At 48.9% G+C, this 15,846-nt stretch overlaps 1 protein-coding gene across 1 annotated transcript in view; it reads left to right on the top strand.

The window, feature by feature from the left end:
* The first annotated feature begins 3,555 nt into the window (after positions 1–3,555).
* The window catches only part of LOC119464477 (wee1-like protein kinase 1-A), a 29,299-nt gene continuing 17,008 nt past the window's right edge, over positions 3,556–15,846 (top strand). The window contains exon 1 of the mRNA XM_037725468.2: positions 3,556–4,168. Coding sequence (XP_037581396.1) covers positions 3,627–4,168 — 542 coding nt within the window. The 5' untranslated portion in view covers positions 3,556–3,626. The remainder of the gene's footprint in view (positions 4,169–15,846) is intronic.

The raw sequence follows: 15,846 nt of genomic DNA, 5'->3' as shown, positions 1-15,846 counted from the left end.
TTTTTTTGTGATCATATAAGTATTATCTTTTTGTAAGTGCGGAATCATGACGATATACCCTGCAAAGCATTTATTTTTATGTTTAATAGCAACTGGTGAAAATGCCTGACCGTTCACCATGGCGGCGCCAATATTTTTACTTTTCATGAATATCTTAAGAAAGTAATTATGGAGTTCACAAAAATCAACAAGCAAGCGAACGCGGTACAGCTGACTGGCTCAAAAAAATTAAACAAGTTCTGTACTTAAAACGAAATACGACGAGCTTCTGGCTGATCTAAGGTGCTGTAAGCGATATATACCGCTATACTGATTTTATTGCGAATACGTAAGCTAAACGTTATCGTAAACACGCCAGCCCGTGAAGGACAGGGAGAGATTAGAACATAAAAAATTTGCAAGGACGTTCTCCATGGCGAACGACGACCTCGGAGACGACGGTGATACACATTTAGTGCAGAACGCTGTCGCAGCGATAATCGCTTTCTCCTCTTCGTGCTTTGCTCCTCGTCGATGATAAGGAGGGGTTTTAGTATACATGCACAAGAAAACAAACTCGAATGGTGAGTGAGCAGGCCGATAAGGACTTGCTGCCGTCAGATTTCTGTCGTCTGCTAGCGCGAAAAGCAGACGACTTGACGCACGCGCCGAGGCGTTTTTACGACGCATCTCATTGAGGCCGATAGCGCGAGCTGCAGCCACGCATGCGATATTGCGCGATAGTTTACTACAGCGCTGACTGGGCCGCTATTTTGACGGACTCGAGATTATAAAATGACAGGTCAAGTGCGGGCGGCCACGTGATAACAGCTTGCGTGACTCGGGTCTTAAGTCATATAAGTATACGTATACGAGGCGTAAGAAACAAAAGAATACATGTGCAGACAGTGGATCCCTTTGGCGGCCGTATCGTAAGCGGTGGCCTATTTCTGTCAGGCGGACTTGTATATCAGTGTCGAGGACAAATTGTAAAGGATAGTACTAATGCGATTAAAAAAAAAAGATAATCACAGCGAACACACGCTATTGTCCCAGGCCTGCGGAACACCATGTATACCATATCGCGGGCTCTGCTTATCTGCAAATGGGACACAGTCGCATACCAGATCTCGAGAAATATGAAGAAAAAGAAATACAGAGAAAGGAAATGAAGCTAAATAAAGCGACGCCCAGCCTTATTAAAAGCGGGCGTTCTCTTGCTTTTATCTTTACACAAACTATATCGTTTCCTATCTAGAGCTTTGTGCGCACTTTGGCCGAGCATCGAGATAACGGCGTCACTATAATGGGTCGTCACTTCATCAGATCCTCCGAAGTGGGAGAAATGAATACTGCTCTTATTTCATTTCGTCATATCGAATGAACAGACATGTGCAGCTTTCTTTATAGATTTCATAAAATGCCTGAATAGCCGGTAATATGCGGGTTTGTTGTGGCAATATTGCTCACTGTATAACCTGCGATGAAGACAGAGAGAGAGGGCTTTTTAGTAAAAACTGGAGAGATCTTGCCTGATGGCAAACCTAGCATGTTACTTCTCCAGGTGAATGTAACGATAAATGAAATTATACACGCATGTATATACGGCCAGACACCCTATAGCACACGCAGAATTAAAGTATATCTCGCTGTGGTCACGTCTCGCAGACCCCGGGGGAACTAGTCCACGGTCCAAGCACATCATTTCGCAGCTCAACCCGTCGTGGAATTGCTTAGTGGCTATGGTGTTGGGCTACTAAGCGCGAGGTCGCGGGATCGAATCCCGACCACGGCGGCCGCATTTCGATGGGGGCGATAATGCAGAAGAGACCCGTGTACTTAGATTTAGGTGCACGTTAAAGTACCCCAGTTGGTCCAAATTATTACGGAGTCCCCCACTATATGGCGTGCCTCATATGATATCAGATCGCGGTTTGGGCACGTAGAGCCCCATTATTGAACTTTAACCAGCTAACGTCCGCGATTATATATATATATATATATATATATATATATATATATATATATATATATATATATATAGCAGCGAGCATGCACTGTTCTTAGAGGTCAACTAGACCAAATCAGGTTATAGATCATTGTAACCAGATATGGCAACACTTCATAAATGAGTCATACCTATACAACAATAGGAAGAGGTAGAAAAAAAAAAACTAGCTAGAGCTGCTCTAAACAGTGATGCAAAAGAAAGAAAAAGAAGACGGAAAAAATATCTATCGTCTAAAAAATAAGCTCGCAGATAGGAAGGGGTTAAACGAGTTCATCTGACATATGATGCCGTCTTCAGGAGTCCCGTAGCAACAGTTTCCAGTAAGCCGGGTCTTCCGACAGGAACCGTTTGAAAAGCACGATACGGCAGTATCAAGACGCACGTCTCTGCAAATTCACCCACGTGTTTTCCAAAACATCGGCGAACCGTCCCCGGGCCTTTACGTCACCGGCTGAGCATTCCAGGCGAAACGGGTGAGGGCAATTCCGGTCTCGTCTGGTCTAGTCTAGATTATTCATTATATATTTTTCCCCCGCTCGCGCCCTTCTCCTCGACGACGAGATTCCCGGGAGAGCAAGTGGGTGACGTCAGCGAAGGTCGTCGTCTGCTAGCAGACGAAAATATGCCCCGGGCCGGTAATCCCGTGACCATTGAACTTTCTTGCTTACAAACATCATCATATGGTGGGTGATGTGACGAGCACGAAGGGCTGTATGATTTATAAATAGAGCCGAGAGTCGAAACGAGAGAGGCTATCGGGGAAAGGCATGCATAAAAATGTAAAGGATGCAGACAAGTGCTTGCTCAATTTGTATCGAAAATAAGCTCCCGATGTGCTTGATTTACTCGCATAAAAAAAAAAAGAAAACGAAAAAAAAAAAAAAAAACCCCGAGGAGAGACAGCTTAGAAAAGTATTGAAATGCGGACATTTTATTTAAATCGCTGCGCTGTTTTGATTCCTGGTCCGGTTAATTGTTGATCTGAAATAGCAAAGAAAAAGAGCGAAGCGCTAGAGCGTAGTTAACTAGTTAAACAACGTAACAGAAGACGGATACAAGCAGACGGGGGCAGTGGAGTAGGGCGGTTTTAATTACTGCCAAGCACTGGTTGTCAATCTCCCGCGGGAAACACGGGTCGGAGCAGGGCAGTGCTTTGGCGTCAGCGCCACCGCCTTAGCGGAAATGAGACGCCAATTGACACCATTGCCGCGATGATGAATAGTAAATTGAACGAAAGGCAGAACCGCGCTCCCAGAAAGAGTGGGGCAGCAGTAGCGCGAGCGAGCAAGCGGAGCCAGCGCTGCAGGGCCAAAGCTCTCTCCGAAACGGCCGTTACATCGGGAGCCGCCAGGCTCGCAGACGCGCATTTTTTGAATCCGGCGCGAGACACCTGACGTCACTCGCGCGCCCGCCTAGCCGGAGGTGACGCGCAGCGCCGCGCTTTGCGATTCGTCCAAAGCCAGACCGGAATCTACGTCACGTTTGGCGTGCCGTCCGATTGGCCCGACTTGGCCAGTCACGTGCGCATGCGTCATACTCGGCCTCCAACTTTCGGCGGGAGAACGTTGATTTTATTCCTCCGCGCCGGCAACGACCGCAGCAGTTTGGAGATCGTAGTTGCCGTGATCGCCCGCCGATGCCGGCCGTTCGAGACTGCCCGCTCACGCCGTGCGCTCCGCGCCGACACCAGCTCCTAGTGCAACCGACGACGCCCATGCACGAAGGCGGTGGCGACGACGACGACCACGCGATGAATTCGAGCATGCATCTGTCCCCCAAGACGCTGTTCCGAAGCGAAGCGGTCGACTCCTCGCCTCCTTCGTCGTCCAGCGACCTGAACAGCTCGACCGACTCGGGCGTCGTGCGCTCGCTCGAACGTTCGCCCTCGGTGCCCGTGCAGATGGTGATGCCGGTGCCTCGGCAGGACACGCCGCCTTACAAGCGCATCAGGGCCCTGCGACTCTTCGGTTCGCCGCAGACTCCCAAGACCCTGCTGCAGCGAGCCGAGGCTCCCAGCACCGTGCACGTTAGCCGGCAACGGATCAGCCAGCACGTGAAGCCGGTCCAAGCGCCCGCAACCGCCGCGGCTTTGGCCAACGTGAACCCGTTCTCGCCGCTGCAGACGACCCCGCCGGAGCCGAGACCCAAGAGACCGAGGAAGTGTTACAGCGTGCTCAGGTATGTGCGACCGACTTCAGTCGCCCTTAGTAGTCTAGTACTGCACATGTGTTGATGCATCGATTACGGGTCCCCTCGAAGAACGTCGAGAGCTTCGTGATTCGTATTGGTGGTGCTGGATTGCTTGTCCCGGTTTACCGCGGCCCACCAACGTTTCTGATGTGACCGTGGTTTTGATTTTGCCCGTCGTAATCGAACTCACGGGTGCTCACCGGGAGGGGGCGTGGGAGGGGACCCGCCCCCCCAACGAGTGCTTCGCATTCTGGTGCGAACACTGCACAGATGCTCCCCTTCTAAATGCGTGTACGTATATTTATTTTATGAACACTGTCATCAACTCCTGCACTCGTCCGATGTGCATTGGTTCCCACGGTGCCTCACTTACCTTGTTTACAAAGTACGCCCCGTGGGGCTGCCTACCTGCGCTATAAAAAAAAATTGAGAAGGGAAGAGCGGTAGCAAGGGGGCCTGAACCCCTCCGCACCGTTCTTTTTTTTTAACCTGCGCGAACACCCTCTATTAGGTGCGCTGTTTTTTCATAACCCAGTCCCTTTTTTCTTTTGCCAGAGACCGTTTTCTATTCTCGGTAACAGTATTATCAACGGCCTCCCCCGTACGTCTCGTTCACAGCCTACGCGATCCCACATCATGTTTTGAACTTCGTGCTCCCGGCCGCACCGAGAACCACGCCGAAACGACACACATCTCAGCCTTCCAACGTTCGTGCCACGTTGTGCATTCGTCTCGCATTTCGCTGACCGTTTCGTGGCGTTCAAATGCAAGCAAGGAAAGAAAAAAGCACACCGCAGTGTTCCGACGCACTGTGTTATGTAACTGCAGCGGCGGGGGTTTGTTACACGAGAGCATCTTGGCTGACACCTGTTCGCGCCTGGCTCGCTCATGCGAGCGCGGAGCGTCTAGCGTTTCCACGGGGACGCCACGTTTACGGACAAGGCCGCCGCACGCACATTTTTCGTGGACGACGAACGAGAGGAGGGAGGCAGGAGCGAGAAAGTGGGCCGACCGAGACGCTCCGATGCACCGTAAACAAGCCCGCTCTGCTACTGACCCAACCGATCGCTTCCTTTCTTTACTTTTTGCGGCCATTTTGTTTGCTTCGTGTCGCGCGCCAAATGAAAGTGGGATTGACTTGTCTGGGCACGCTAAATGGCTTGATGGGGCGCCAGTGTTGTGTGTCGAGCGGCCGAATCCCGTCGAATTTGACGGTAGTGCGCCGCGTCGTCTGCTTTGCGACGGGCGGCGGCTGCCCGGTTGCCTTGGAAACGGAAATCGCAAACCGGTTGCGGCCAGTTCGCTGTTAGCAGAGGTATTGTGAGCAGTGGTATGTATGTTACGTGCAATTTTGTTTTTGTATAGCCCTGTTTCTGTACGGATGTTGGCAAATTGGTTTAAAAAAAAAAAAAATGTTGCATCGCGAAGTTTACAACGTTTTAACTTCACACCGAGGACACACATCGCAGCAGATGTGGAGACCACTCGGCCACGGAAGAAATGCATCATTTCGCAAAAGATCATACGAAACTTTTGTATTGCATTGCATGTCTCGATTTCGGAGAAGTCACATTCGCAAATTGGCGATATATTTCAGAGCTGTCGTGTGTCCGTTTTGCACATCCTGTAACTTATGTTGTTCGAAATAATGCGATAGTAATTAGCGCCTGATACAATGACAATTTTGGCGCATTTTAGATCGTCTTCCGCACTTTTTTTTTGTGTGTGTTGAACGTGAACAAAAGCCCGCTTCAAACTGTCGGTTGACTAATTTTCTCATTTAAATGCAATAAACACAATCGAAATCGTTGCAGTCGATACCGAGTGAAATTATTTCTTCGGTGGCTCATGTGTTTAGGTACGTTAAACTTCTTTCTGCAAATTTTTATGCACAGTATCCAACATGCATTGCTCCCCAGTTCAAACGCGTAGTGCTCCCCCACCTATGTATAATACACTATAGTAGGATACAACTTAAAAAAAAAAAAAAAAAGAAACAGCAGTAGGCAACAAAGGCACACGGACCGCGCGGAGTTGTTACTCCGCCAGCCAATCACGGAAGCGAACAAAATCGTCGTCTGCGACCTTTTCAAAATGGCGTCGTACTTGATACGACTGTGCTTGTTGCACTTGTACGTTCGACTGAAAACGTATAAAATTACGCGATTATAATTATTATTTTGTGGTTACCGCCTTATTTAGGTAACAGGGAAAGTTTGAAGTGCGAACTATTTGCAGCCTCGCGGAGGAACAGTGGCTGGCGGTTATGTGGGCGGGGCTTCTTTCGACCTTATTTGGCTCCGTGCGCACAACTGTCGTATTGTTCGCGCGCCTTGAAAATACGAGAATCGTAATTGAAGCTAGCTCGTACAGGCGCAGATTCCGCAGCTGTGTGTAAGCAGATGCCGCGGATTCCACGGCCCCCATTAATCTTATCTCCGCGCGAAAACAAAGCTCGATTGCCCTAGTATGGCGACCACTTGCCGCTCAAATTCCTTCGTGACGTCATCTGCGATAGCCTTAACATAGGGCGACTCGAACCCTCACGTTGGCCAAGTCGTTACGCTACAGGATACAAGGTCTCGGTTCGAGTTCGCCTGCGTTCTTCAGTGGAGCGGACTAAGAAAGTGTTTGCGCTTTCTTTCCGAAAGCTTGGGGTGCAGTTCCAGCTGCTTTATACGTTAAATCGGATTCCTGCGCTATATCTTTCTCACCGTAACCGGCTTATCATACACTTGGCTTTAGGACGTTTGATCACGACAGGTACGACCCCCTCTAATTATTGTTGCAGATCACTCCTGCGGAAATCCGCTGGTGGATGAAGTTTAATGAAAGGGGGAAGGAAGAAAAAAGTCTTACGTCTGACTGCAGGCCGAAGATGAAACCCGTGTGGGTTTCTCGGAAAGTTTCGGATTTGAACAATTCGTCGCGGTCTGGGTATCGAACCAGAGTTCACCGCCTTTTCGGGTGGGTCAGTCTGCGTCTCAACCATCTGGGATAACCAGGAGGCAAGCAGGGATCGCAGGGCGAGGCACACAGATAACACCGGCTGTCCAGGAAGCTACCCAATTCGATACCCCGGACCAAGAATCAACTGCGAAGTTCTCTTTTTAGAGAAACCCGTGTAAGCCTTTGTAGTTTCGCCCTGCTCTCGAGTGGATGACAATTGCTTCATTTCTGCGCGTATGTTCAAATTGAGAGGAAGCATTAGCTCGGGGGTTCCTATCTAAATACATGGGAAAGTCGTTTTTCTCGGCAACCGCTGCACCAAATTTGATGAAGTTTGTTGCATTTAAAAGAAAAAAGTTAAAATTTAATGACTGTTGGTAGCGAAGGCCGTGAATTTTTAAAATAAACATTGGTATCGCTAATTTTCAGAAAACGGAACTATCAAGTTTACAACTCTGTAACTGAGCATCGAGAAACGATCTCAATTCTGAAAATTGCACCTAATAGTACATCTATAATGGACGAAATTGATATATTATACATGGCTCTAAAATAAACCGCTAATATGTGAGCAGAACTTTGTAAGCTGTGTAACAATTTACGTAAGATATCAATTGACATAACAAATTTGTCCGCTTTAGATGCTCTAAAGGATGCGGTTTACAGAACGGCGATACCTGTTCCTTGTTCAGAGCTACGAATTTGTAAGCTTCGTGCTTCCGTGTATTTCACGCTTACCAATTTTTGAAAGTTCCCTTTAAAAAATTTCGGGCCCTAAATCAAAATTCTGCTTCCAACAGTCACTAGAATTAAGCTTTCTCTCTCAAATGTGCAACAAACTTCATTACAATTGGCCCAGTGGTTATCTCGGAAAAGCGTTTCTGCTTTTTCGCATGTATTCGAATAGGCGGCATCCGAGTTGCGGCTCGAGCTAGAAATCTTTCTCTCCTTATTTCGACTCCCTGGCGTTCATTTCGCATCTGTAGCAGACGACGCTAATGTAAAGCTGCCCTTCGAGAAAATTATCACCTGGCGGTCATTGGCTTTTACCTCGACGAATGCGCAGCTGTTCTGGGAGCCATCGTCGAGTTCTTGAACATCTGGTTGGGCGTCCTATAAAATGCCGTCTCGCTTGTTTTTTTCCGTGTCGAAGCTTTCAATGCAGCCGCCGAGCTTTTTAATCCCCTGGGCACAGTGTGGCATGCTTCGCGAAGTCGTATACAAGAACTGCAGATTATCGCGGACCGTAACATGTTTCGGGGTTACACTCAATGTTCTGGTGGTATACACTTTGATTCGTGCCTGCTCTCAAAGGTAACTTCGGTATGACAGGGTTTACCGCCTAGATCTGCGGTATATCGTGCAGGCCTTCTTGAACCTTTCTATCGTCGTAAACGGTATCCAAATTGAACCTCCTCTGCGAGCTGCTTACGTCTAGATTCTTATATATTCCTGATTTCTGCATTTCAATTAAACGGCGCAGTTTGATCTCCTGCTACATTCTTTCCTTGACCTTACCCGTTGGCTTCATATATGGTTGTAACTAACAAAATATCGAGTCCATCAGTTCCGCTGATTCTTCTCGGTCAGTGCTGATCTCTAGGCAGGAAACTTGTTTTTCTTGTCAGACAGACCAGCCCTCTCTCGTCTCAAAAAAAAAAAAAAAAAATCGCATTAAGCAACACGATGTATCTCAGCTTAAACTACTTCGTATAAGTAGTCCAGTGCCTGCCTAGAATAAAATCTAAATCTCGCGAAGAAACTGCTTACAGCAACAGGGGCAAAAAGAAAAACGATGCTCGTCGTGTAGGATTGAGAGACAGGTGTCAGGAAACCACTCGTAAAATGGATTTGCCTCGGGCAGCAATGGTTTAGGCGTAAAAAGGCATGCACACAAGATGAATGAAACGGATAACGCACACGCTTAGCTCAGCTGTCCGTCGCTCTATGAATACATCTTACGGTCGGCCAGGCCTAGCCCTTAATGAACCGTTAGACAAGCACTTTTTTTTTTTTGAGATCTATTGTTCTACGCAACTCTCGACTGCCTTTGTTTCTCGCTATCATCGTTCGGAAAGGGGCCCGTCATGTAATCGCGCAGAAACATATCGACGACGGACTGCTTTCAGAAAGTCCGCTCAAGTCCTCCTACTTGAAACACTCTAGTCCATTGTTCTGAGACAATAGCTTCGGATAAAAAAAAACAAAAGGTGCCTCCTAACTCACCTCATTTCGTCGATAAACCTCCGCTTCGCGTTCAAGTACATAACGGTCGCGTCGCTAGGCCTAGTGCAGCGCATCGTCTGTTGCACTGCATCGCGACCTCCTTCGTAGCAAACGGTACTGAACTGGGATTTACGCTTTAAACACACACAAAGATTCGATGTTTTTTTCCGAAGTGATTTTCAGCGAGCTGTTCGGCGTCTTCAACGGGTATTCGTACGCGCTCGGGTTGTTTGTACGGCAGACTCGACGTTACAGGTCACTTGGTCACCGACGATTCCCAGTGGATTTCTAGCGCTGTACAGTACATCGTTCGTCTGCAACATCAGGCGTCATTTTCGTAAAACTAGCGTTGATCTTCGTGCGAACTTGTAGCTGTTACTGGACCCTGCGGACTCGCCCGACTGCATGCTGTGTCGCTTCACCCGTAGCCGTGCGGTCTTGCAGATTGTCCTGTATAGTTCATGGTGACTTTGAACGTAGAAGCGTTGCTGGAAGTCGCTCACGCATTGTTGAAGTGAAATTTAAGAGAGGGGGCGGGGGGAGGAGTTGCACTTACTGACACGCAGATTCTTGTCCTGTCGAGCAACGTCGTCGTCTGCCAGCGCAAGGGAGCGACTTTGCGTCGTGTGGAAATCGCATCCTCTGTTGCAGATCGTACTTCGTGGTCTTTCGTCGCGAGAAATTCCGCCGTGGTGTGGACATCCATCGTGGCTTCATTCGCGCGTCGCGGACGAAAGCTTGGCGACTTCAGCGATCACTGAAGCTGACCGCGCTCTCAGCATGCTGACTTGACTGCTACTGCTGCGAGGATCGCTATGACATACGCGACAACTCGGCGGAGGTGGGGAGGGAGGCCGTGTGTGGCGCGCTGTCCAGTCGTGGAATGCGGCCCTTTCTGGTCAGTTTTAACTGGCGAAAAGTCCGTGTTGTCGGGGGAGAAGCCGTGACCAACAGGTTGCGGCGGGCATGGTTAGTTAAGGGAGAGCGCGTTTGGAACTCGGGAGACTCCGATAATCCGCGTCTGCTCCTTAGCGCATTATGCGCACGAAATCCCTGCCGGCTTTGAAGGAGCCGAAACGCCGACAGAATTCTTTGTTCTTTCTTGTCCCATCCTGTCGCGCGTACGCGTTTTCTTTTTTTCTTTATCTCTCCCGTGCACTGCGCGCTCTTTGATGTGATGGGGGGGCAGCGATAAAGTGTTGTTCTCTTTGTCTGCGATAGATTGAAATTTGGCGGTCCCAAGCTTATCACCTACTATGTAGCATGTATTGCCTTGTTTGAACCGTATGCCGTTTATATCGAAGCGTTTTCCATTGTTCCAAGTATCTTAACGCGAGTGTGTGTCCCTAAAGGGACACTAAAGAGAAATGTTGAGCAGTGTTAGTAAATTACCCTTCCACAATATCAAAGGAAACCGGCACTACCGCGATTGTGGAGCGGCTTGCAAGCGCAAGAACAGCAGTACCAGTATCGGCAGCACCTTGGAAGTTCCTACACCAGGTCGCGGTGACGTCATAAAGTGTGACGGCCGTCTGCTCGGGCTTTGACATTTTATCGATAAAGATGTACTACAATGTATTACACACACACACACAAAAAAAAGCTGAACTTTGACAGTCTAGAGACAATTTACTACGCCACGATGTCCCAAATTCGATACAGTAGGTGAAAATTACAAAAAACTGCTGCTTGACCTTCATTTTATCTTCCAGTGATTAACATGTATCTTCTCGGGAAATTAATGAAAACTAAGTTCTGAGGGGGGAGAAGCAAAAAAAAAAAAAAAAAAACTTCATCAGTGTAAACTTTGTCTTCGGTATCCGTTTAAAATAAAGCGTAAAACACCACTGCTCGCGAAGAACTGTAGAACGATTAATCGGTTTCAGCAGTTACGATCTGTCTTCCCAGCATTGCTTCCTATCAGGATCGATGACCATTCTCCCTTTTCTTTTTTTTTTTTTTTTTCTTGAGCAGGAAACAGCGTGACTCACATTGGTCTTTACGCTGCAGCAGGTAAATAAAGCCGTCATGTCCTGCTACGGTCGCGAACCGCAAATTTCCCACTTCCGTTTTATAAACAGAGATAGAGAAAGGGCTGCGATGACGTCTGTGGTTGTGACGTCATGGGGCGTCGCTCGGAGGCTTGTAGGGTCGTCTGCATCCGGAACTTCGTGTCGTCTGCACGCAAAACTTGTCCTTGCGCCTCTGCGCTTCGGTGCGGATACCGACACTCGTGGAAGTTGGCCGGTTTTATTCCGCCTATAGACGTGGTAGGATTTATCTTTTGTGTTTCGTTCTTAATCTGTCGAAGGTTTCGTCACCCTCGAGAGAGAGATATATCCATGGCGGCAGTTTCCATCGGGCGTGATAAAAAACGAAAACTGCAATGTATAAGGCCTTATCTTTATCTCCCAACCAATAACATAAAAAGGAACACTTGCTGAGACATGTCGCTGGCGATATCTACTGGGTGATTGTTTTGATCGACATCTTGTAATGTTCCCAGCCGAAGCTTCCCACCTGCGCTAGCAGATATCTCGATGTTGCCTATGAGGAGTGCACAACCTGCAGTACTATGTTTCACGTTAAACTTCTATTGTAGCCTGGACATGAGAGTGACATTTGTCACGTGAAACTCTATTGTTGACAGCCATCAGTCTTACGAAGAACGCGTGCAGGCCAAACCTTGTTCTGCGACGTGCCGAGTGGACCTTTTCCATCATATTAGTATGCACGCTGCTGTTTGCCCTAGTGCTTGTCCGTTACTCCGTTTGAATCTGTGATGGAAAACATCGCAATCACCTGTCGCTCATGCAGAGGGGAGGGCGCCGCAAGCGCTGGCGTTTCCGCAATCGGCGGCAGAAGCTGTAGAACGTGCACTTGCGAACGCAAATCACTTGAGCCAAGAGAGAGAGAAAATGGCGAGTCGAAGTCACCGTTCCGCAACCATTGTGTTGCCTCCATTCTGTTTACAATCGCGTCAGCGACGGGCCTTCGCCGCGCCCGCATGATTGAGATATTGCGCACAACGTGTTACGTTGTCATCACGCGCCGTGATCGTGCTCGCGTACGGCCAAGCCGTTTTGCATTTCTCCATAGCCGGAGCTGAAAACCAATCCATCGTCCGGCGAAACAACGGCCTTCGTTCTTCGTCTGCTTCTTTTTTGCTTGTGCCGTCTGTCACGGTCTTCAGTAGCAGACGAAAAAAAAAAAAAAAAAAAGCCGGTGAGAGACGGACCTGCTGGCTGTCTTCAAGCGTGCGCATGCTCGCCTCCGCTTTCTTCAGCAGCGAAGCTTTTTTTTTTTTTTTTCTTTTTTTCGCCCGCGCACGCGACCCATCATTTATCTCGATATCCAAGCGCAGCTGCATTGCTCAATTTTCTCCCGTCCGTAAAAACAAACGGACAGGTTTTGGCTTTCCTCGCTATTTTCGTACTTTCTCTGTCCGTTGTATTGGCGAGCGGCACGGCTTGCATCAGCAGGTGCATCCACTCCCCGTTGTTTCGCGGTGTTGTCTGCCTTTCTGCCGCTTGTGTCGTCTGCTTCTATAGTCTGCAACTATAGGCGCATCATGCTCGTGAACGGGCGAAAGAGGATGCGATTATTCTGTCGGATTCGCGTTTCGTCTGTTTCGAGAAAAACACCTGTGTTCAATGCACGCGGCGCGAAAACAGACGTGAAATAATAGTTCGCGCATGCGTAGGAAATACCTGTTGCGCGCCGTCTGTTGTCGTATTTCGACTGCTATGTTTTCCCGTGCGATGCCCCGCGGTTAGAAGCCGACCTTTTTCGTCGCAATTGTTTCCCCGCGTTTCACGGTTTTATCCGTCAGGTGCGGACGCCGTTTCCTCTCGGGTACTGGAAATAACGCTTGGCGCTCTTTTTGCTCATGAACAACTGGAGGAAGTCAATGTGTCCCGAGTAGTACAGTCTAATGAAATTACTCTTGCTAGATGCAACTTGTTTATCAGTGCCGCTGCCTATGCATTCTAACAACGTGGCCAAAGCGCAACTGTACACTGTATTACACTTAGACTCCTAACGCACTTCATTTGTACTCTGGCAAGCGTTAGGCAGACAAACTTCCTTAAAGTTGCTTTTACGCCAGTCAGCGCTTTGCGACATGGGAAGACCAGCCCATTTCAGCTCACCGTAGTTGCCGGGCGCCATGCGAACTTTGCGGCCGCTGCTGTAAACGCTATACGCTATATAAGGCCTTATTGCCGCTTCCTATAATTGCATTAATAGTGGAAATCCAATAGCCGACCGCAAACGAAACGTTTTCGAGCGGAGTGCGCCACATCTGCAGTATAGTTGCATCACCAACTTGCAGACGAAAAAAAAAGCTGTGGAGCAGACGACCGAAACGAGTGTCACGTCTGCACATGTGCGTGCGAACACCACCTTCCACCGATTACCGAGTCTGAAAAAGAGCGGAGCGTTAGCAGAAATACGTTATCTCTGTAGTCGTGTCTACACGTGTTGCTCATGTCAAAACGTCAGCATATACCCTATATACGTCAGGCTCAGCGAGTCCACGTCACGAGCCCACGAGGGTTGCTTCCGTTCTGTGGTCTCATCAAACTGGACCAAGATGCCTTTTGTTCTCAGTAGCGTCGTAAAAAGTTTTACTGCTATAGCTCCGATGGCGCGGGACCGGGCCAAAGGTCCTCGCCCGGCAATTTCTCGGTCCACGACGGCGAAAATGTGGCCGAATCGTGACTTTTTGCAGCCGCATGGGTGTTCGTAGCAGACGACGTACGCAATGGCTGTTCCTTTTACGACCGATATAAAGGTGGCTTCTTTTGTTTCACGGCTGTTTGCCGAGCGCTGGAGAGGAGTTAGTGCCTGCTCCGGGTTTATATATACGATCTCGGCATTTGATCCCCGAGGCCTCAAGTGGTTGTAGCAGCGGCCTCTTGTTGTATACCTCGGTTATAACGGTTCTCCTTGTCCCGTCCGACCAGAGGCTCTGCTCGTCGTTTTAGTACATTACGGCCGGCAGCGTCGTTATCATTAGGGAGTCGTGCCTCTTGATCAACAGTTCGTTGGAAGCCCGGCTCGGGCTATACGGGGAACAAGGCGCGCGTTTTTGTGTAATACCGAGTTCTCGCCGATTGATATGTGGCTGGAGTCTGGAAGCGACCGCAATTGCGGCTAAGGAATACAACGCACAAGTAGGATACAGTATGCCATAAATTCACGTGAAATTCTATAATTGTGCCACCGAATAGCACGTACACACTAATGGTACTGTCATACGGGCAGCGACAGTGTCTCCATGGCTAGAGTTTGCTAAAGGAGTAGCCTCGCTTTCTTGCAGTCGGCAGTCGTTTTCAACCAGTCAACATTGGTTTACCGGACCATTGGTTATCGACAAGCAGTCTATTAAACTCACAACTGGCCTAGCCGTAGGCGCTGCCCCAAACACTTAAGGATAATTTGGCTACAGGTAATAGCTTTGGCGACATCACTGACTGAATATGGAAAGTATAGATACACGTTCTCTCATGTTCGCGGTTACGCGTCGATTAATTCTTCGATACCCTCAACGGTTTTTCGTGGTCGCGTTGTGATCTGCATGCATAGTGAAGCGTGAACGCGGCGTTCACCCCGCACGAGGCTGTGTCCGCAGTGTGACCGGCCTCTCCCGGCTCCAGGTGGGATGTGCTTTCAGGACGGCGATGCCTTCTCTTCCGGTGCGCCGGTCGCATCTGCGTCCGGTCAGCTGAGATTGTGTATGCACCGCGACGCGGTCCGCTGGTCGGTTTTGGAACAGTCGCTGTTTACTCCCCCTTTCCCAACTCCATCTCATTTTTCTGTACACAAATGTCGGCCCGCGGGTGAACGATGTGAATGAGTTTGTTCGTCTGTTTGTTTGCTCTTTCCGTCGTCTGCTTCCACCCGCTGTCTGACGACTCCTGCGTTATAAAAGCGCATATCATTTTGGGACCAGTGAGACCCCACTGCTCGCGCGATGTCGAAACGTCCGACGGTCTGCTTTACAATACTACTATGCTGCACACTAGTTGGCAGACGTGGCTTATTGCGTGAAAAAGTGTCATTTTCTGGTCGACTCTGAGATCGTATCATTATTAAGCTATATTTTTCGTTTGCCTGCGCAACCTACGGCTTCAAACAGCGCCAGCATCGGCCATATGAACTTGCCTTTATGTAACGAGGGCTCGAATCCAGCAACATTGATGCCGTCAGGTAGCATATGTGGGTTTATTGACTAGTTGCCATCACCCAAAGAGATCGCGTGCTCGTGACGCCTGCGGCAGAAAGGATGTTCCACATCCGCCGCCATGGTTTGTGAGTGGTGGCGCTGGCTAACACTCCCAGGGTTAGTTCTAGTTGTAAAACATAAATACCCCAGAAAGTAGATGGGAAAACGGCTCCGCGGTAGCTCAATGGTAAGAGCATCGCACGCGTAATGCGAAGACGTGGGATCGTTCACCACCTGCGGACAGTTTTTTTTTCGTCCATTT

This window comes from Dermacentor silvarum, chromosome 9 (assembly GCF_013339745.2).
Source record: "Dermacentor silvarum isolate Dsil-2018 chromosome 9, BIME_Dsil_1.4, whole genome shotgun sequence".
In the NCBI taxonomy this organism is placed as follows: Eukaryota; Metazoa; Arthropoda; class Arachnida; order Ixodida; family Ixodidae; genus Dermacentor; species Dermacentor silvarum.
Note: the sequence above shows the minus strand (reverse complement) of the source record. Positions and strands in the feature narration are given on the sequence as shown.